The sequence below is a fragment of the Lathamus discolor genome, chromosome 1 (assembly GCF_037157495.1).
Source record: "Lathamus discolor isolate bLatDis1 chromosome 1, bLatDis1.hap1, whole genome shotgun sequence".
Taxonomy (NCBI): domain Eukaryota; kingdom Metazoa; phylum Chordata; class Aves; order Psittaciformes; family Psittacidae; genus Lathamus; species Lathamus discolor.
Genome location: NC_088884.1, coordinates 123,244,899 through 123,265,910, shown reverse-complemented (window position 1 = coordinate 123,265,910; position 21,012 = coordinate 123,244,899). Strand labels below are relative to the sequence as shown.

The 21,012-nt window shown below is 39.9% G+C and overlaps 1 protein-coding gene across 1 annotated transcript; it reads right to left on the bottom strand.

The window, feature by feature from the left end:
- Nucleotides 1-12,035: 12,035 nt before the first annotated feature.
- NPY5R (neuropeptide Y receptor Y5) lies at nt 12,036-19,490 on the bottom strand. Its single transcript, XM_065665239.1, has 2 exons — nt 19,191-19,490; nt 12,036-13,376 (listed from the first exon to the last, which is right to left on the bottom strand). The coding sequence occupies exon 2, from the start codon at nt 13,365-13,367 to the stop codon at nt 12,036-12,038; it is 1,332 nt and encodes a 443-aa protein (XP_065521311.1). The 5' UTR covers nt 13,368-13,376; nt 19,191-19,490.
- Between the last annotated feature and the right edge of the window lie 1,522 nt (nt 19,491-21,012).

The window sequence follows — 21,012 nt, the reverse complement described above, 5'->3', positions numbered from 1 at the left end:
GTGGTGCTTCCACTGATCGACCCAAAAGAATAATCCTTTTACTAGATAAACTAGATTAGAGCTAGCATTCTTGGCTGTACTTGGAAATGGTGCAGTAGGTATCTGAGGAATCATATCTTGTGTCTTGTTCGCCTGTTAGTCTGGATCACCTTGTGTACCTGGTTCTTGCTCCAGCCTTGAATGGGGAGGTGCACAAGAAAGCACCCACAGACTTGGGAAGTGCTTCCAGGTGTTTCATCTTAGATGTATATAAGAACAGAGAGAAACAGGGAGAAGGGAAAGTTTCTAGAGCTATGTTTCTTTTGTTCAGGTCCTCAAGGTAAAAGTAGAAGTTAACATGCACACCCTGCTTTATCTGCATAGCCCCAAGAAGCAAGCAAAAGCCAATAGAACCCTCCTCAGGATGGCATCCAGCAGCTTTCTTCCCACCTCTTGAGTGGAGGTAAGCAAGAAGCATGTTCTGGTTTTGAGGCTTTTCTATGTTTTGTTTTGCTCCTGGTTATACTGGCATCTCCACTGCTGAAAACTTGCCCTAATTTAGGTCTGTTAATTTAGGATACTTAGGGCTCCTGTGATAATTAACCAATTATTCAATATTATCAGTGGTCTGCCAGTTACTTCTTTGATACCACAATGCTGGCCAATGGCTGGCAGAAAGTTCTTGGACTCACTCAGCTAGTGATACAAGTCCTCAAGCCAGTCGTTTTAGCTTTGCAGGATACATGTCCCAGTTTCCAAACTCACGAATGCTCTGAGGTGGTTTGATTTGCATATCATTCCACTGCAATTAGTGATTTCTAGACAACAAATGAGCCCTCTACCTGCTGGTGTCATTTGGACTTACCTTTAATCCACCTGACTTGAAAGATAAAAATACATTTGTTTATTTTATTTAAGTAAAAGACTGGGGTGAAATAAAAGAAGAAAAAAAGGCACTGAGGAATGAAACAAACAAGCAAAAGGTCTTGAAGTCTGTTTCATGCAGAAGTATTTTCCTAGCTGTCACTTTGAATCTTTACAGTGCATTTCAGCCATAACAGCCTTGGGATCAACTTGGCTAGCACTACTCTGCCTTCAAAGATTATTTCTCCCAGTTGGTCCCTATACCTCCTTGGTGTACTGGATTCTCGCTGGTATACCTGAAGCTGGAAATAAATAGCATTGTTGATGTGCTTTGCTGTTATAAAAAAAATAGGGGGAGGTAAGAACTTGTATTAGATCATCCGAGATGGGATTGAAGCTAGATATTTATATAAAAAACGTTTCCTTTTTAACAAGGAGGCCTCATTGTATTTCAGCTTTTTGAACTTTTTCAAGAGACAGCCGCACTAGTGCAAGCTGAACTGGGAGCTCTTGTCTTAACTCATGAAAAGGTTTTCAAAGTATTAATTGTCTGCTCATGTTTTCCTTCTTGCTGAGGAAAGCAATTGTATTCTGGCTGCAAATTAGGCCTTTGCTTTTCAGTCAGAAAAACCTTATATTGTGAAACACTTGTTTTTCTGATTGCAAATTGTGTATTGTAAAAGTTATCCGCTGAGTAATAGTTTCAGTTGTATGTAGCTTTTCTGATTCTCTAAAGTGACAACACACACCATCTTCATTAATCACATGTCAACATTAAGAGCAAAGATGTTTACTAAAGTCCTTGTTTCCTGAACACTTTTTCCCCTGGCAGTTGCTACACAGCCAGCCTCTGCTATCTCCACGCAGACCCTTCAGATAAGCCAACACAATTTGAGCTACTGCACAGAAAAACAGACCCATAAACCTCTCTAAAAAACACCCCACATCTTCAAAGTGGTGGTGCTCTTAACCTGGATAAAGTTGGGAGTCATTTGATGGAAATGAACAGTGAGTTCATTTTAGGCTACCTGGGCTAGCACCACTTCCCAGAGAAACACTTGGGGAACTGTGCTGTAGTGAGGCTCCTGCTCCCCAGGATGTGGGATCACTACCCTAATGCTTATTTTCCACTGAAATTGAAGGGTATTGGTTGCCTCTCTATATCCTGAAGCTCTCAAATTAGGAACTTAGCTTTAGGCATATATGTATTCGTATCTAGTTGACTTCTTTTAAACTTCCTCTGCTTCTGAACTGAGATGCTATCTAGTTACTAAGCTAAACAGACACATTTGGTAGTTTATCAACTCAGTATGAGTTGAACTTAATGTTTTCAGAACCTTAAAATTGATGGAATAGAGAGACACAGAATCGTTAAAGTTAATACAGTAAATCAAACTATCTTATGTATGAAGGTAGGCAGGACAACTAACGCAAGTGAAAGTTAAGTTCAGTGTTTGAACCTAAATTAAATGCTTACTACTGAGAAAGGGGAGAGCAGAGCAGGAGAATATGCCAAATTTATATTACAAGTATAGGTTTTAAGAAAAGTGCAAAATTTTATAATAGGAACAGTTGGGGAAAGGTAGATGATGGGAAAATAAATTGTGTTTAATATACTCTCTTCCTGCCCCCATTGTGAATAATGAGGGCAGTCTACATCATACATGCACTAGCAGTGAAGGGGAATGTGTAGAAAAGGATTAAGCTTTGTTAGTATTAAAGAAAAACCTGTGCACCCAGCACATTCTGCCTCTTCTTGGTTACAGAGCTAAAAAATGTGCTCCTGCCGAGAGCCTTCCTCTTCACTGCCCTTCATAGCGGATCCCAGGGCAACCTTTAGATGTGATGGGATCTTCAGACTGCACCTGCTTATTCATTCCCAGCCTGGTGAATGCCTTTGTGCATCCAACCTTTCTCAATATCTGCCACTAAAAGGACAAGTCTTCAAAGCAGCTTTATTTGAAACACTGCAATGCTCCAGTGCCAGAAGGATGTAAATTTCAACCATGCAAAATTTGCACTGGTCTGAGAATATTTTGAAGCTTGTATTTATTGGCAGATACCAGCATTTTGAGAAGTATTTTCCTTGCCTTTCTGCTTCACTTTGTAAGGTATTTGGAAAATACAGCCTCTGTTTTGCTTTGGTATTTTTGTTGTTGTTTTAACTTAAGGGAAGTATTAATAATTTTTTAAAAATACTTAAGAGTACATTCATGGGGGAAATAACATTAAAAGCTCTAAACACTATCTATACTTTTTTACAGCTGGAGAGTCTTACCACAATCTCTGGTGAGGAAACAGCAGCTGCGAGATAAATTGCGTTCACCAGGAGAGGGCTCCCGCAGTCTTCTGATATTGCTGAATTTGGGAGCTTGAAGACCCAGTGGAGAAGCTACAGAAAAATTCATGCAAGAGCTACTCAAACCAAATTATGTTCACCAGTGTGCCATAGGTACCATACATGTAAAAAATAAATCTGATTTTACTTAAACGCTTTTTAAAAAGGTGAAAAATAAGGATGCTGATGCAACTTGGCTTGATTTTTTTCCACTGTAAAGCTGCTGTTAAATGTTGTTGCAAATCATTTAAACGATATTATAGAAATCAGATTTGTAAACAGCACCACCTCCACCGTGCAGATTAATACTACTGGGCTTGGCTTTGCCAGGGAAATTCCAGAGACTTATGAAATCCTTTCATTTTGGGGTGCTTAATATTATTTATTCATTGGTAAGGGAATAGGAATTAATGCTTAATAGGAAATAGGATTTTCTGTTTGGGTTTTTTTCATATTGTTTATGATTTCCTGTTGTCCTTCAAATAACCTTATGTATCATGAAGGATAAATTTATATCATTGTCCTGGGTTCAGCAGTAGCAGTTATTTTTCTCCTTCTTAATAGCTAGTGCAGTGCTGTGTTTTGATTTTTTGGCCTGGGAACAGTGCTGATAACGCCGATGTTTTTAGTTGCTGCTCAAATGTTTGGTCTGGCCAAGGACTTTGGGAGTCTCATGCTCTGCCAGGGAGGAGGGGAGGCCGGGAGGAAGGAGAGACAGGACACCCGACCTGAACTAGCCAAAGAGGTATTCCATACCACAGCAGGTCATGCCCGGGATGTAACGGGGAGTTACCCGGAAGGGCTGGGAGACTGCAGGGTTGGAGGAGGTATCGGTTGGTGCTTGGCTGGGGGAAGTGGGGCAAGTTATTGGTCGGCTGGTGTTGAGGTGTTGTATTCTTTCCTCTTGTTATTTCCTTTATCATTATTATTATTGATGGTAGCAGTAGTGATTTGTGTTGTACCTTAGTTACTAAACTGTTTTTATCTCAACCCGTGGGAGTTGCATTCTTTTCGATCCTCTTCTCCATCCCTCCAGGTGTAGGGGGAGGGCAAGAAGGGGGGGAGTGAGTGGACAAGCTTTGTGGTTGGGTTTAAACCATGACAATCATGATACAAACATAGAATCAGCCTGGTTTACCACCTCTTACTATATCTCTGATTTCTTAAAAATAAATGCAGTAAGATCTTTATATGAATGCTGTTGCATAAGTAGTGTAACAGATGCTGTCTTCATTTCTGCTTCAAACAAAAGAAAGCAGGGTTATTCGTATTACTGTGTAAATGAATTCTGATTTTTAGTTCTTGTTTATCATTGTTAAATTACAGGTTTAGTTCTGCTTACAGTGGACTGTAAGCATTACCCCATGAACTTCATGCATGGAAAGTAAAAATCAGTTTATTACAGTGCATACAGTCAGTACTATAAGCAAAGGAAATAAACCATTGTTAATTTATGGTGTGTTCTTTGAATGAAAGCTTTTTGTAGCTTGGTTTGGATTTTTTTTTGGGGGGGGGGTCATAAAATTCTTAGTATAGGCAAGTCTTTTATAGATATTCATAATTAACAGGAAAGTCTGAAGTTCTATGTCAGCAAAAGCAACTGCCAAACTGTGGAAAAGAAACCTTTACCTTTCACATATTTGAACAAGTGTCAGTGAAATATGCCGCAGTGTTCCAACAGCTTTGCAGGGATACATTGATCTAGTCAACCTCTCATTTGGACAGATGTGCTCCTTTTTTTAAGTGTTACTCTCTTTAATCATTCTCATGGTTGTAGTTCAGCAAAATCTTTCATCAGGATGAGACCTATTGTAGCTTGTAATGGAACAATAAAAATGGAGGGACTATCTTAACAGCAAAGGGAAGGTTAGTGCTGGAGCCTTCTCACAATATGATGTAGCTTGGGTCAGAGCATGTAACAGAGTCTACATCCAGTGAGTTAAAATAAATTTGTCCTAAAGAAAATAAACAAAACTTTGAACCAAACTATGGGGTGAGGGCTTTTGTCATGCTATTAGTAAGGCCCTAGAATCCTGGATATAGTGAATTAATCAGCCCATCTGCACTAATAAATTTCTTCATTCCACTTCACTTCTGGGAAATGATTCCTTATTCTCCCTCCAAAAAGTCTTACACAGGTGTCTTCCACAACTTTCTGGAAGGTCTCCAGTTTTAGACTCTTTCAGATCAAGAGGAAAAAGAAGTACCATAGAGTTCGCAGTCTCATTCACTGCTTTTTTTCAGCCAGCTCCCCTCTTCTGTGAAAGGAATAGCACTTAAGAGCCCCTGCTGACTGCAGGTGTGATGATGTGCAAGGGGGAGATTGGTATTATGTGCCCCTGAGAGCTCCTGGGAACTAACTGTAATTTGCCTGACATAAATGGCCTTCGAGCTGCTTTTCTGAAGAACGGACTCACACAAAGCCCGTGAAAGATTAACTGCACCTTATATGAGCTTCACTCCCCAAGTGACCTGAAGGAGTAGTCTCAAGTAGAGCATATTGCAATTTGGTTCTACAGTAGGAACAAGGTTCTGAATTTCATCCATCATGATTTGCAGTAAGGATCTGATGAGTCTAAGCTCTCTGAAATGTGCTCTCATGCTCTAGGATATTAATTGAGAGAATGCATCATTAAGGCTTCAAACAATTACCTTTATGAGATGTGTGTTGGAACTCATGGAGTCTTAAAAGGTGCATAATTGTTTTGCCTGACCGGGTCCCAGTAGTTACATAAAAATTAGCTTAATTTTGCTGCAGTAAACAGCTTGCACATTTCCAGTTCTGCTAAAACCTCAAAACCACAAAACCAGCAAAAGTAAAGATTTAGATTCTATTCTGACCTCTTGCACAGCATGTTAATTCTTAGGCCAAGAATCCAAAATCCTTATGGATACTAAATGAACCCTAATTTGGTGGTGAGGCTCATAAAGCCAAGGGAATTACTAGGAGTTAAAACAGAGTAAGATTATCATCTTGTTAAACATAAGTAAATCTGGATGTTAGGTACAAAGAGGCAGTAAGAGTAATCATAGTAGGGATGATCTTATTTATCTCCTTGCTTAGCTATTTTTCTCTTAATTAAAAAAGATGCAGATTTATAGTTAAAATTATAATTAATGGTCTTGTGGTCTGTCATTAAATGGATTTTGTGCCCTTGTGTTTCCTACTGAGTCTGAAGACATGAACAACTGTTTGCTTAACACCAAGTTACTCCTCTGGAGAAATTCTGCACCAGAAATGCCTTTGAAATCCTTTTGTACATTATTTTGTTCACAGGGACAGTAATAAATGTTTCAAATGCTCAAAAATGTCCAATTAATGTGGCATCCAGGTAATACAGACATGAGCCTTCTGCTAAGACAAAGCAAACATTTGTTAAACTGGATGTAAGAGCAGGGCCAACCTAGTTTAGTCTTGAATGTCAAATCACTATTCTGATAATCTCCCAGAGGACTATTTTTAAGCCTTATTATTAAAAGGATCATCTTAATGTGACTACAAGGGCAAAACGAAGCATTCATATTTGTTAAAAAGAACTGAATTTGGATTGTGGCAATGTTTTCTTTTAAAGTATTTCATTATGTTAGTGCGTAATGAAGTAATTTCATAACTTTCAAATATTTTGAAATATCTTCAAAAGCAAACAAGATTAGTAAAGGTCTGACTTGTATAGTTACCCTGTATAACAGCAATGCTAGCTGTTGCCCTTTCGGAAAACACTGTGACCACAACTTCCTTTCTCCAGTTACATTATTTCTGAGGAAATCAGGGTTTTGACAAATTCTTTGTCAGAAATCAATAAGACTATTTTTGCCAAGGGCATGCTGTATTAGGCTTTTAATTTTTTTACTATATATAATCAAACAAAATTTAATAAGGAGGCAAGGGGTTCATGGTAACCTTTGGAGTAGAGCAGATGTCGCAAGTGTCTCTGAGCTTGCAGGGATTTAAAAATAGGTACTGTGGTAAGACTCACTGGTGTTTGGATAGCATCATAGCCTAGTATGATGACACAGATTGTCTTAATGGCACAGAATGATGCATTATGAGTGATCAAAGACAAAGCTATCCTTATCAAAATGGTCAGAAAGAAAATGCTTTTGCTTTAAAGGAACATTTTGAGAGGGTAAGAGCACATGTATCCATACTCATTTATTAGCTGTTACTTCCTCAGACTGAAATATCTGCAATAGTCTTCCTGGTCACATGTTGGATTAGCAACATTCAATGGTACTGTCACAAACTCTTGTCCCTGGCAGATGCTTGAAAAGGGTCTGTCTCTGATGCATTCCTTAGTCACTGGCACAATGTGGTTAGCTGTTGTTAGTGTGGGTATGCTTTTATTTCTCTTTGTGTCTTTTATTTCTTTTCCTGTCAAAAGTCACTTCAACTGAATATAATAAAAATAGCTCTACTTACATTCAGTGGAAAGGCAACTTTCAACCAATTAAATATACCTACAATAAGAATATATGCTGTTGGATCAAAACCAAGTAACATCAGAAGACTTCGTGACATTTTGTATGCAAAAGGCCCTGGGAAAAAAAAAGAGGGTTTTGGATTCAACAGTATATAAAATGACATGAAATGGAAGAAGAAGAAACCTGACCTCAGAGGTTATAAACCATGTATCATGGTTAAAAATGGTTCAGAAATTTACCTAACTGTCTTTATAAAGACACTTCATGGGGATCATGATCTTATACCATCATTCCAGTCATGTGGGGGAAAAAAGAGACTTGTCTAGGATCAGAGTCCTGTCATTGCCCTAAGACAGTTCCAGACTGTACTAATATATTTTCTGGCTAGGACTTTTTACTGTAAATAGTATAGGCATAATTTGGCTTTCATCAAAATCAAAGGCTAAATTCCTGGACCCAGTGGTATTTATGAAGGACGTCTTTCTGGAGACTATGATGTTTAATACTGTTTATCTTGTATGCTGCAGACAGATATTGGGACTACTGTGAGGAAGCTATTGATTTTTTCTCAAAAGCACAATCAAATCTGACAGACCCCTATAGATTTCAGAAAGGTTTTTTAATCTGTTAATAATCTTTAAGTAATGAAGTTTTCCATGCCACCTGGCCTATACTTCTCAACAGGAGCCTATCTCACCATTATTAGGATCAAACACTTCTTCCTGACTGTGCTCCTCACATGCTTCAAATATGAATTTATTTCTTTCCACTTTCTTCAGGTGTTCACACGGCTGAGAAGAAAATATTTTGTCACAAGAACTTCCAGACTCCAGGAACAGGGCTGTATGCCTGGAAAGGCTGCAACCACCAGCAAATAGAGTAGCAATTGTGTTTTTCCTCTCCTGCTGTGTCCCTGCCTGCTCTCTGGTGCCCACAGCCCTGCCCAGGGCTGGCTCTCCCTCGCAATCCATCAGACATCTGCCTGTGATGTGATGCCCCTGGCTGGCCAAGCCCAGGCAGGGACTCTGCACTGCCTGCTGTGATTACAGCTCACTAGACCTATGAGAGCCATACACATCTGTCTCAGCCACAACTGCCACTATGGAGAACACAGAGGTTCCAACCTCATCCCCACAACCTAAATAAATGTACTCCTGTATCAGCCCATACTGAGCTCCTGGCATCCTCAGCCCCACTGGGGGCTGGCTCAGGAGTGAACTGGCCACACCAGCATTTAATGGGTATGTGTTTCTTCTCTGCTGAAAGAGAAGGGACCAATACCAGCTATTTTATTACTTCATTATATTATTATTGTAATTTATGGAGAGCAATCACTGTACCATTACAATCCTTCATTCTTCAAACTCCAGCAGATAGATAGATGGCTCTGCAGCTGGCATTTCCTGATTGCATTTAGCAGATGCTATCAAAACAAAACTCCTACCTGCACATTTATTTAGATTTTTAATTGCAGAAGGAATTGACCCAGAGTAGTTTAGCTGGCCTAAGGACTTGCTTAAATGTGCATTTTAAAAATCCATTTTAATGTGCTTTGCTTTCTAGGAAATGTATGTATCTATCTGTTTCTCTATATATACTTGTGTACATATAAGAATGATAAAGTATCATTGGATATTGCGGTGAGATTCATCTTCCCAAGACATACTGGCATACATAAGAGACAACGTCACGCTGCCACTCACTGTTGTGCATGAAGCCCATAGGAATATCTACTGCAGCTGAAACTCAGCAAGTGTGGGGTGGAAGGATCCTTGTGTTTGGAGTATTATTTTTTTAATCTTCTAGACTGGGAAAATGTTTAATGGATGGACCAGTTGTTTCCTCTCTCACTCATAGAAGCTACTTTGTTGGGAATTGCCTGCTGCCTGATTTCACTTGTTGCTGCTACTGTCTGCTTCTTATCTATTCCTTACTGGTACTAGGACCAAGTTTCATTAGCTGTTGAAGGAAGGTGGAAGATGGAAAAGTTATTTTATTTAACATTTCAGAGGAAAGACAGTGACATTTTGGAGACGTCAAAATACAATGTCGATGACTGGTCTATAAATAAGAAGAAAATACATATTCTCCTACCGTCGATCATCTTAAAAAGGAGAAGATGACAGATTTACATGGCATAGGACTGAAGAAATTCAGTAGATGTCTTAATTTAATTCTCTATTGCCAAATTATAATTTGTTGTGCTTTGATCAGTAAAGAGTAGGAGCACTATTATTGGCTTCACAAGGGAAAATGCTGTAACATCTGTAGAATTACATCATTGTGTTCTGGCTGTGGATTTAGTTTTTTTTTTTCCTAAGTTTATCTACAAAGATTAGCCATAAATATTTTTAAATTAAGCTACTTAAAACTTTTTAAAAGCTATTTTAAAATCTATTGTTCCAATATTCTGTATTCTGTACCATTTGTACTCTATAAAATGACATGCTGTAGGTTTTTAGGTGATAATAATCTGCAAAATGCAATAGTCAGTGCCCAGGAAGAAACTATTAAAGTATATCACTAGCAAAACCAAAGAACAATGGGTTACTGGGAACTAGACTTCAGGGAAATACCTTAATGATAGAAGGAAAGATATTACCCACTGGTATGTAATAACTCCTTAGCAGATGATGGCTTGGGCAGAAAAGGTCTCAGAATTGTAACATTGTAATAAAAATAATTTGATGATTCTTCAAAATAAAAGAACCACTTTCACTTTTAGAGACTAACTGGAAGGGAAATATCTCAAGGCAGAAAATGCACAATGAGCCTTCCCATCTACTCATTTATAAAAATAATAACTGTATTTCTTAGCTTTGAAAGGCTGTGTAAAAAAGACTATTGGGTTAGAAATATTAGTGGAGAAAAGGAAACAATCATCAGCTAGACCCAGGGAGAGATTTTACAGCTTAAAACTCGACGCAGAGGCTTTGTACGTTTACTGAATCCTGAGGGTGGAGATGAGTTAGTAAGTTAAAATAACGGGGGTGAGGAGGGGAAAGGGAGGGAAGGAGAGGAAGGAGGGAAATAGGGTGAGAATAGTATATACATACACCCTTTGCATTTGTGCTGTGAAAAGTAATATGACTTCCTTAGGGAATGTGATTTAAATTTGGAAGGAAAAGTACTCATCTAGTCAAAAAGGAGAGAAGGGAGGCAGATGCAGGAAGCATACGTGTGTGTGTGCACGCTTGTGTTTGTGCACACACACGCACATGCATGTGTTTATTTGAAAGCTGTTGAAGCACTCCAAAGCAAGTGGGTCAGCTATAATGAAGTGCAGTAAGCTTTTGATTTTTAGCAATAGAAATGAAAAAATCCTGCTGTCTTTCAATTTTCTTTTTCTTTCCGTTATCACTTACGTAATGAAGGCTTACTCTGATCAGAAACATGACTTATGTTCAGGGGAGTCATCACTGTAAGAACAAACGCATAACTATAGATAAGTTCAGACCCAGCTGGAAATTACATAAAATGACAAGCCAGAGTAAAAATTGGACAATGAAATCAGAGATAGGTTGTTCCAGGTAAACACAGTGAGATGGAAAAAATGTAGACAAGAACAGCTACCCACAAATCCTTTCCAAGGGATAAGGTAATCTGTGAATAAGCAGCAAAGCATCTTGCAAACATAGAATCATAAAATAATTAGGGTTGGAAAGGACCTTAAGATCATCTAGTTCCAACACCCCTGCCATAGGCAGGGACACCTCCCACTGAACCATGCCACCCAAGGCTCTGTCCAACCTGGCCAACATCTCCAGGGATGGAGCATTCACAAAACATAACAGCAATGGTTATTGATTGCACAAGCTCAATTTTGTAAACAATCATCAAGTTTTGCTGTTGGGCCAGTTCTAGGGAGTAAGATTCAGTCTTGTTATGTATTCAAAAATAATGACTCCTGAATATAAACAGCCCTAACTCATGCTACAAAATAAGAGTCAAAGTGCTACGGGAAAATATTTTTCTAATCACATCCAGAAACAGATGTTTAATTATCTTAGAAAACAGTCAAAGTGGCACTGAAATAGTCTCACCAACAGTTATTTAGGAAATGGTATGCATTTTATTATAGTTTTATGACAGTTAATATGTCCAAGTTGTCTCACATTTATTACTCATTATATATTCTGTATCATTCCAAAGTACAGACTGCCAATATTTCAGGTAATGAAAATGGTACACTGCTTTGGCACACTTGGCAGGATTTCCTATGTGTAACAGATAGAAGAATAATATAATATATATATATATTTCTGCCCAATGCAAGAAATACATGCAGCCTTAGAACTATCCTTTGGCACAAAATGCTACTAATCACAACTATGTCAGACTAACTAAACTAAACTACTACAGCTTTTACAGCTACACACATCAGCAGGCTTGAAAGCCAGACTTGTTTGATATTATCTTGGGGCACATAAAATCATGGTATTTGGCAGCACGGAATAAGGGACATTAAATCAGCCTTTATGCTGTTGTTAAGAAACCCATAGAGGATGGGATTCAAGCAGCAGGACATCATACCCAGCAAATGGCATATGCAATATACTAATTTAAAATGTCTGTTAGAAATGAGAGTGGCATTAAAATCCGTCACAATGTGGAAAAGGTGAAGAGGCATCCAACTCAAACCAAAAACTAGGATTAGCACTGTCAATCTGCAAAAAACTCTCCTAGATCTTGTCTTAATTCTGACAATGGACTGGGATACCCTAATCGTGTTCTGGATCTCTGTATTTTCTTCTGGTTTCATCTCAAAACAGATAGGTATCCCTGGGATGAATTTACTAGAGGAAGAAAGCTGGCTTTTTTCTGTGCCAGAGCTTTCTGGGATGTCTCTGGAATGAGTATCCTGATGATGCCTTGAAATAGCTGGCATCACGCTTGAAAGCTTTCTACTGTATCTTCTGTGGTGTTTTCTGCCAAAGGCCCATCTCCATCTAGAATGGCCAGAGGGCTGCTCCTGTGTGCTGGTACTCTTAGAGGAATGAAGAGTTAGGTTTATCATCTCCTTTTCTTCAAACTTGTTTTCCTTGTTTGACAGCCTGGACCCAATGCTCCTGCAGACACTGGTGTGGCTAGCAGTTAAACATGCCAGTGGCAGTATGTACTGCATGAACAATAATGCTATGGTAAAAGCTATTCTGTACGAGTCGGAAGGCCATGACTCAATACACAAAAGCCTGTTCTCCAGTGCCTCTAAATTCAGAGTTTTGCTGAGGTCCACAATTTTGTGGAATACTGGCAGAGGGGAGCAAATTGCAAAGCCGAAGGCCCAGATGGTCACTATTAAGAAATAGCCTTGTTTGTCTGTTAAATTGCTGGAAAGGGGATATTTTATCATACGGTACCTGACTGCAGCAATGGATATTAACATCAAAGTTGAAACTAGAACTGAGGCGCACTGGAGGAAAGGCATTACATGGCACATAACAGTGCCAAACATCCATTGGTCAAGCAGGACAGATGTCAGTGTGAAAGGTGAACAAAACAGCACAACCAAGATGTCAGAAAAGGCCAAGTTACCAATGAGAATATTTATTATTGTCTTCTGCTTACGCTTTAGTAGAGCTGTTAATATAAGCAGATTTCCCATAAAGCCAGCCAGACTTATAAGTGTGTACAGCCCGATAAGAAAGTACTGTATGTCATCAACACTACTCTTATAGTCTTCCCAGGCAGAAAAATTCTTTGTAGTAGCAGAGGTGTTCTTGGTAGGTGTCCTGTTGTTATGGTCTTTCAATCCTAAATCCATGTTACAGCCCTGTTTAGAATGAGAAAGGCATTAATTAGCATCTGAAGGAATGATGATACTGCTATCAGAATGTAAAGGATGATAAATTTACCTTGTATCACCTTAATGCAAATAAATTAATTAGTGATGTTATCCTACTGTGAGGCAGATCCTACACAAATTCAGGTCAACACAAATTAATTTTGTAGGTTTTATCATGGGATATTTAGCACACTTAAGCCTCCTATCTGGCTGCTTCTGACATGAGACAATGGCAATTTAAGGTTCTGCATTATGACACCGGTTTTTAACTATGCTTTGCTATAGACCATATTGTCAGCCTTTCCGTGAGGGAGCAGTTAGCTGCAAAAGCAATCCATTTAGAGTCAATGAGATTACTCATGTGAATAACAATTCATTGATATGAGTAAGGAAATTACAATCACCATCTGGACATGTGCCTAATCATTACATGACAGGAAATTATAAGAAGAGCACCTGAAAATATATGATATTTTGAAATACACTAACATCTGCACTAGTATTTCTTAACCTTGGTAGTAGAAAACTAACACAAAATAGGTGAGAGCTTTCAGAAAGGATCAGCTTATAAGGAGAGATCACTGTCAGTGATCCAAGATGTAATTCCTGGTGTGTTGAATATACAAACCATCTTCTATTAAGTGTTGAACATATTTTAACTGTTGCTCAAGCAGAAGGAAAAACTGCCTACAAAACATCCAAAGTTACTGGACATAATACAGAGAGGACTGTTAACTGGAAGCAGACCCCATGCAGCCATTTGAAAATTCAGGGGACTTCTAGTTATTCAGCACAGAAACATCTCACATTAAAACCTAGCTTATCATAAAGTTATTCCGTATACAGAATCATCATGTATTAATCTTGTGTTAGAAGAAACAGAAAGAGAATTCAGCTTAAACTCCAGTTTACCATAAACACCTGCATGTACTAAGGTTTCAAAGTCAAAATTTCTTCAGAGTGCCAACATCCTGTACAAAATTGCTTAATGTTTAGAAATCTTAGGAAAAACAAAACAAGAAGATCTAAACAAGCACAAAGAATACATAAATTGAGCAGAAGGCTAAACCTGTCAACTAAAAAAGGCAAGGCTCTTCAAGAATGTAGCTATCCTCAGTGAGCTGTATCGTGCTGACTTCTTGAATGTGCAAGAATATTACATGGTTTCCCCTACATGTGCTGATGTGCTCCTTCCTTCACATCACAACATGTCCCTTCCTATTGTCGGGTACCAAAGGGAAGATCAAGCCAAAAAACCACCTCAGAATATTCACTGACATTGAGGAGAAGGTCCCTCAGGTAAGATTAGAAATACTTAATCAAAAAAAAAAAAAAAAAAAAAAAAAGGAAAAAAAAAAAGAAATGTTTTTGTGTCTTGCATGTAATGTTTTTGGAAGAGGTGAAATGAACTAAACCTTGCCAACTTCTTACAATGTTGAGTTACAGTGGTTTTCAATAGCTAAAACAGAAGCACTGGATATGTGAATTTAGAGTATATTTATATTATATTTGTGTTCATAACAGCAGAGTGGCATTAATACAAGTTATTTGTTTTATTTTCCCCAGTCTTTAATGAAATGGTGGAAAACTATATAATAGATAAACAACATTTTCTGGGACTACCCTTGCCTCTACACCAACTTCAAAGGAGAAGACTAGAGATTCTGTAAGTGAGATTCTCTCTATTTCTCTATTATCAGTTTTCATTTTGGTGGACTTCTTTTTATAGAACTATTAGCTAAAGAAGTAAATGGTTTTTTAACTAGGTTAATTTCTCTGAGTTTCTAATAATCATCTGAAATCAGTATGCTCTGAAGACCACAATGACTTCCAAAATCAGCTGAAATGTCTTTGTGACTAACTAAATGTGACTCAACACATTTTTTTCCCTGAGAAAACCACAGCAGGCCACTGCCCTGGATAAAATACATTCTCCTACATCAGGCTTATGGAATTATGTCCCTGTTACAGCATACATGCATCATTTTTCCCTTTGTTCAGCATGGAGGAACAATGAGGTTTGCTATGACTGATGCTTTTGCAGATTTCAGTGTCCATGCATCTGAAATCTGCAGACTCTCTTGATTCATGAAAGCCATTTCAATTGTACATTATGTTTCAATATGAAATATTATCTGCCAGATATTTTCAGGATGAGCATTCTATTATCTACTCACTATCACGTTCATCTTAGCTGAGAAGTGTGTAGGAAAAACCCTTGCATATAACTGAGGAGTTAATAATGAAAAAGCTGTTAAAGTAATCCTGGACAACTTTCTTTTTGTTTGGGCACCTTCCTTTTCCATTTTGTATCTTGCATAGAGCATTGCTAGTTGAGCAGCCCATTGCCTGATAGCAGGTTTGAAAATAATCAGGAGTTATTTGAGAAACTGAAATAAAACTTGAGAGCTAGATCTGTCCAACTCTTGGTTACCAACCAAGAAAGGGGGAAGGAAATCTAGTACCATGTTGTGATTTAAAAAAGCCTCAAAAACTCTCACAATGGTCATGACTGAAGGAATGAGTTTTTCATTTATTATGTGTGCCTACATAGGTAACTGTGCTGAGGAATCATTTTGTGTAGTCTTCTATTTTAACTGATGCTAAATTGAAGGACTAATCTGTAAAGAAGAAACAAACCGCAGATGATGTTTCTTTCTCAGAAACCTGGAGATTAGGTTTTCTTTTAGAGCATCTACAGGTATTTACACAATGTACTGTAATAGTTAAATTCCCACTCATAGTCATATCTGTCCAAAGGTCATACTGAGTAGCACCAGTGCACACTGGTGCTTTATTTATAATAATAGCTACAGATATGTGAAAGTTTTGTTGAACCTATGCATGAAAACTACAGCTTCCTTATTAGATTATTTTTGTGATACTGTCTGTCATTGGAAAGATTGATTGTAGGCCATAAGTTTATCAGTGCATGAAGAAAAAGCAGGCATCCCTACTGGTAGGAAAGGCTCTCTATCTAGTTAGTCCAATCCATTTCAATTACGTGGTATGGTCTGAAGAGAAATCTGTGTATTTTCGTCCAGCTTTGCTTAGTTTTAATCAATGGATTCTATGAAGAGAACTGAAAAGTATCTGTTGGTGTTGCTGTTATTTCCTATTGCCACTTTCAGCTTTGGGTGAGCAAAAGTGAAGAGACCCTCAAGTCAGATGCACTGTAATTATTTTCTTTTCTGGAAATTCATATTCCATACAGGTAATGCTAAGACTAGGGCCAAGGAACAAAATTTTATGTGTTATTATACTGGAACATGTTTACTAAATGAAAGTTTACTGAGTTCTTAAAAATTAATTGAAAGATTGTTGCCAGGTTCTGTGGATTTCTATACCTCCAGTATGGCTTCAGTAGAGTTGTTCATCATGGCTTTAAGAGAATTCTTAAAAATTTCTTAAAAAAAAAAAAAAACCCAAACAAACAAATAAAAAAGACCAACAAAAAGTGAATATGCTGGTTTGGCTAAAGTAGACATATTCTGTTGAGACACATCAGTATTGAAGAAGCTTCCAGGAATGCCTCCGAAGTCCAGCATAGGCTCTCTGGCTCTATCCCCCCTGTGCTATGGCCACTTTCTGCCATGGGTGAGAGCTGAGAAAGTGCCATCTCCCCTGCCTCATGTCCTGATTTACATGAGGAAGGAGCACTGGAACATTAGCTACAATATGCTCTGGTTAGGCCCTGGCTGGACACTTGGAGCAGCCCAAGAGTGCAGTGCACTGCAGGCACTTCTGCACCATCTCTAGTCACAGCTGAAAGACAGAAAGGAAGGGAGGAAGACTCTAATCCGCTGGTTTCAACAGAGAACTGCTGTGCTGACAGAAGCTCCCTCTGCAGAATGTCTTAAGATAATTTTATTTTCATTTTGGATGTGTGAAATGAAAGCAGACTTTTCCCTCCAAATTTTAAAAATCGAGTGGATCTCTTGCTCTCTGAGCTTCCTCTCCTCTCAAAAGAAACTGGTTGCTCTCTTAGCCTGAGTGCCACTGGCAGTAAAGATGCAAACAGGAGTGTTTCTCCAGGATCATTGATCTTCAGTCCCCAAATTAATATTAGCATACCACTGATTTCACAGGGCTGCATGTACTTATTGGCATTTATCTTCCTGCTTTGTTTTAGCAGCTGCTTCTATTCTGGGGGATTCACTTGCTCTCCCACTTGTTGTTTGGTCAGTCTCAGTGCAGCATGTGGTCATAACTTCCAGGGAAATAAAGATTCCTGAAAATCCCACTGTGGGGAATAGAATGAAATAATACAGCCTCATTTGAAAACATTCTCATATTTGAAGTGTGTTTCAACCTGAAGGCACCACAGTGCCAAGGTGCTCTTGTGCCTGTTTTCAAGACCAAATTTAATCAACCTGAAGGAGATTTTCTAGCTGTCAGCTCCTAAAGTTGGATCACGTTCATCTCCTACATCAACCAGTCAAGTAAATGAGGTCCCTTTTCTGTATCCCTGGTCTATGAATACTCCCTGAGACTGTGTTCAGCTACATCTGTATGAGACCACCCCCTGTGAGCTTCAGGCAGGTTTGTTTAGGTCTCTTTTAATTTCGGTGGGATGCTTGAGACAGAAAGCTAGGTTGTACAAGGCAGCAGGGACTGCAGTTTTGTGGCAGGATCCCAGGTAGATTTGAACGTTTACTACAAGAACCACATGAATGCAGTTAACATTAAATACAACAAGTATCTGTGGTTACCTTTTACAGTAAAATGTATATTATGACAGCTGATGTACCTTGATCTTCAGAGATTTCAAGTAACACCTCCTTAAATCACATTCATTTATGATATACCTCAATGTAACTCTGATTACTGTGATTCTTATTTTCAGCAAAATTATGCTTCAGAGGAGTTTTCAGCTGCAGTTGATCTGATGTCTGAGAGTGACATGGATGGCTTAAACCATTATTCAGGTTTAGCCAAATTAGAGGTACCACACAACCTAAAATATGCTTTAAAATCTTACCATTAAACTCATTATTTCACTTAAACCTATAATTTAAAATACAAAATCCATAAATTGTAATTTAGGAGAGTGATTCGGCTAAATATTTCTCTTTCTTTACCTATGTAAAGGTAAAATTTGAAGAACACAAAAGTTAGGTAGGCAACCATTCTTCTCTGAAGGCAATTGTTCTTTCAGAAAATATTCCTTCTATTAGATGAGATACTAACATTAAGGTTTATTCATGGGTAAGAGTTTTTATCCTACCGTAGTAGTACCTATTAAGTTAACTCTGACTGCTGGGTCCCTGTATAGTCTAGTCAGTTCCATCTGTGTAGCAGGAGAATTAATATTTAGAGCTGTGAACAATTTACAGTCTCCAGCTCCAAGGAAATGTTATGCAATGTAATGAGGGATTTGCTGGCCAGGGCAGAAAACTTGAAACACATCACTACATTTTATGCTGGTAAGCACATTAGCTCCTGGCCGGCAAAGACAAAATCCCAAACCAAAATGGGAAAGACTGTTGTTTTCGCCCTTTTACACCTGGCTGGTGAATCACTTCGCATTGAGCGCTCCGCACCGCCCTGCATCCGAGAGACCGCACCCTGCCTTAGCCCGGAGCCCTGGGCTCCCCGCGCCCGCGGCCTGGGGGAGGACTGCGGGAATGGGACGGGGCGGAACGGGGATGGGACAGGACGGGGCCAAACCCTCCGGCGGCTGAAGCGCACCCGGACGATTTCCGCGCACACGCCGGCAGGACGCTGTTCCGCGCAAACTTGCTCCTCCGCCGCGCGATGGAAGCTTCCTGCTCTGCGGCTCCGCGCCCCGCGGAGTATTACCTGTGCGCATCTCCCGGCTGCGGGTGTCTCGGGGTTTCACGGCGGTGGTAGGCGGAAAGTCCTGCTCTGCTTAGTGCGGATGCGTAGCCCGGGGCGCGGCGCGGAGCCCCGGCGGCACTCATGGCTCCTGCCCTCTTTGGGAGAGCGCTGCTCCCCAGGAGAAGGGGGAAGAGCGCATCCCCCAGCCTGCCTGGAGGCGCATCTTACGCGACTGCGGCTGCGGGGCTCGGCTGCGGCCGAGAGCCGCGCCCCGGGACGAGGTACCGCTGCCGCTACTCGCCCGCCGCGGCCGCTCCTCGCCCGGCGCTGCCGGCTCTGGCGGGGCCACGGCTGGAGTCGCCGCGCGGGCGCATTTCGGGTGGCTGCTCCGGGCGGTATCTGGAGCCCGTTCTCCAGCGTCGCGCGTTGAGACACTTAAGAGTTTCCATGGAAATAGAGTGGGGCCGTAAACAAAGCCCCCGCTCGCCAGTTAACGGATGCGCTCGATTTCTCACCTGGGATCCAGGACACGGCGTTTTGCAAAGGTGGAACGCTCTGCGTGCTTCGGGACATTGGGGACTGCCGGGCAATGACAGGGCACTGACCTGAGAGCTCTCTAGCTAGTTCCCCTCACTTTGGCTGGAGCAGAGCTTTGGTGCTGCTCGAAAACCCTTTAATTTTTACCATTCTTTTAGAACAGGTGGGAGGTGATGGATTTCCCCCAAACAGTTTTCCCTTCTGAGCTGAGTAACTCACTTCTTACAGAGGCAAGTATCTGAAGGGTGGTTTCAATTTTATAAGTGGGAAGTCGAGACATTTTTTTAAGTAAGCACTATTTTAAAGCATAAAAATTGTTGGGTATGTTATAGCACAAAGCATGAAAAGGTACATTCTGCTGTTTTCACCAGCTGCTATCTTCCAGTGCAAGAAGAGTCATTGATCACAGCACAGTTACAGGGATGCTGGAGAACTGAGTGACATGCACGTCTCTGGGAGCACAAGTGGCAGAATTTGACACGAAGATGTAATGACTTTTCCATTTGCCAAGGCAAACTCCTTCGACAGTTGATATTAACAAAGCACCACGGAAGAGCTGTCAGTATAATTAGCCTCTAAAAGACTCTACACAACAGATGGATTGACCATGCTGTAAGACAACTTTCAGAAAGTTCAGTTAGATTCCTTATTTAACTTAGGTCGAAAAAAACCTCATTTTAGGGTAGGTGATAAGGGAACAATTAACCTTAGTCTTCAACAGATGAGGTCAGGATGGTGAGGAAAATTGAAGAGTGTGTTCCATCTTCTTGTACTCGCTTCTGTTATTATTCCCCACCCACTGCTGGTGAATCACCACATGTGCAAGTGGAGCACAGAGAGCTGCCAGGTGGAAGTGACGTGCCAATCCATCTCATCATTTTAAGACATTTCTCCTGTTAGTCACAAAGGAGAACAGAATTAATCATTTTTAGGCCTGATGTTCTTTGCATTTTTGACCATTTTCTCACCTAACAGTGATGACTGAAGATTTTCATGCAAGTATTTGACCTGGTTCTAACCTGCTGTGGGGGTGATTAAGACCATCTCCCAGGGCACCAATTTACCTGAATGTACCTTGTTCCAGTAGAGCTTCTCACTCTGTTGGCCCCACTGCTCAAAGTGGAAACTCCCTCCTGGACAGAGTGAAGTTTCAGAGACACCATACCTTTCTATGAAAACTTCTGGCTTCAGCACACTGACATTTTCTGAAAAAAATCTAAATTTGCTGGAAAAGCCCACAGGTGGGAAATTATGGTTTCTCATATTACACAGCTATGATTTATGTGGGATGCCATTGTACCTTTAT